Source organism: Lagenorhynchus albirostris, chromosome 3, assembly GCF_949774975.1.
Source record: "Lagenorhynchus albirostris chromosome 3, mLagAlb1.1, whole genome shotgun sequence".
Lineage (NCBI taxonomy): Eukaryota > Metazoa > Chordata > Mammalia > Artiodactyla > Delphinidae > Lagenorhynchus > Lagenorhynchus albirostris.
This window is the reverse complement of record NC_083097.1, coordinates 129,667,026-129,667,997: the sequence shown is the minus strand read 5'-3', so window position 1 is coordinate 129,667,997 and position 972 is coordinate 129,667,026. Positions and strand designations below refer to the sequence as shown.

At 43.1% G+C, this 972-nt stretch overlaps 1 protein-coding gene across 1 annotated transcript; it reads left to right on the top strand.

The window, feature by feature from the left end:
* The first annotated feature begins 265 nt into the window (after positions 1-265).
* On the top strand, positions 266-724 carry LOC132518538 (glycine cleavage system H protein, mitochondrial-like). Its single transcript, XM_060146498.1, has one exon. It carries the CDS (start codon positions 266-268, stop codon positions 722-724), a length of 459 nt encoding a protein of 152 aa, XP_060002481.1.
* Positions 725-972: the final 248 nt, after the last annotated feature.

Genomic DNA, 972 nt, shown 5'->3' with positions numbered 1-972 from the left:
ATGGCCATCATCAAAAAATCTAGAAACAATAAATGCTGGAGAGGGTGTGGAGAAAAGGGAACACTCTTGCACTGTTGGTGGGAATGTAAATTGATACAGCCACTATGGAGAACAGTATGGAGCTTCTTTAAAAAACTAAAAATAGAACTACCATACGACCCAGCAATCCCACTACTGGGCATATACCCTGAGAAAACCATAATTCAAAAAGAGTCATGTACCACAATGGAGATGCTGCACGGAGACCCTCTGCACCCCTGTGAACATGGCTCTGCGAGTGGCGCGGAGCGTGCGGGCCGCAGTCTGCAGCCTGCATGCCATCTCTGCGCCCAACGTGCCCTGCCCACCGCGGCCCTGGGGACTGCGAGCGCACACCATCAGGGCACAGCACACTGGACTGGCTCTGCTGTCGGGTCATAAATTCACAGACACACATGAATGGTTAACAACAGAAAATGGTGTTGGAACAGTGGGAATCAGCAATTTTGCACAGGAAGCTTTGGGAGATGTTGTTTACTGTAGTCTGGCTGAAGTTGGGACAAAATTGAACAAACAAGAGGAATTTGGTGCTTTGGAAACTGTGAAAGCTGATAGTGAACTCTATTCTCCTCTATCAGGAGAAGTAACTGAAATTAATGAAGTTCTAGCAGAAAATCCAGGACTTGTCAACAAATCTTGTTATGAGGATGGTTGGCAGATCAAGATGACACTCAGACCTAGATGAACTAATGAGTTCATATGAGAAAGCATATGAGAAATACATAAAATCTATTGAGGAGTGAAAATGGAACCCCTAACTAGTTTAAAACAGCTTTAAAAAAAAGAGTCATGTACCACAATGTTCATTGCAGCACTATTTACAATAGCCAGGACATGGAAGCAATCTAAGTGTCCATTGATAGATGAAAGGATAAAGAAGATGTGGCACATATATACAATGGAATATTACTCAGCCATAAAAAGAAACAAAAT

Excerpts from the sequence above, each read along its gene's own strand:
- LOC132518538 (XM_060146498.1), top strand. The coding sequence starts at position 266 with ATGGCTCTGCGAGTGGCGCGGAGCGTGCGGGCCGCAGTCTGCAGCCTG.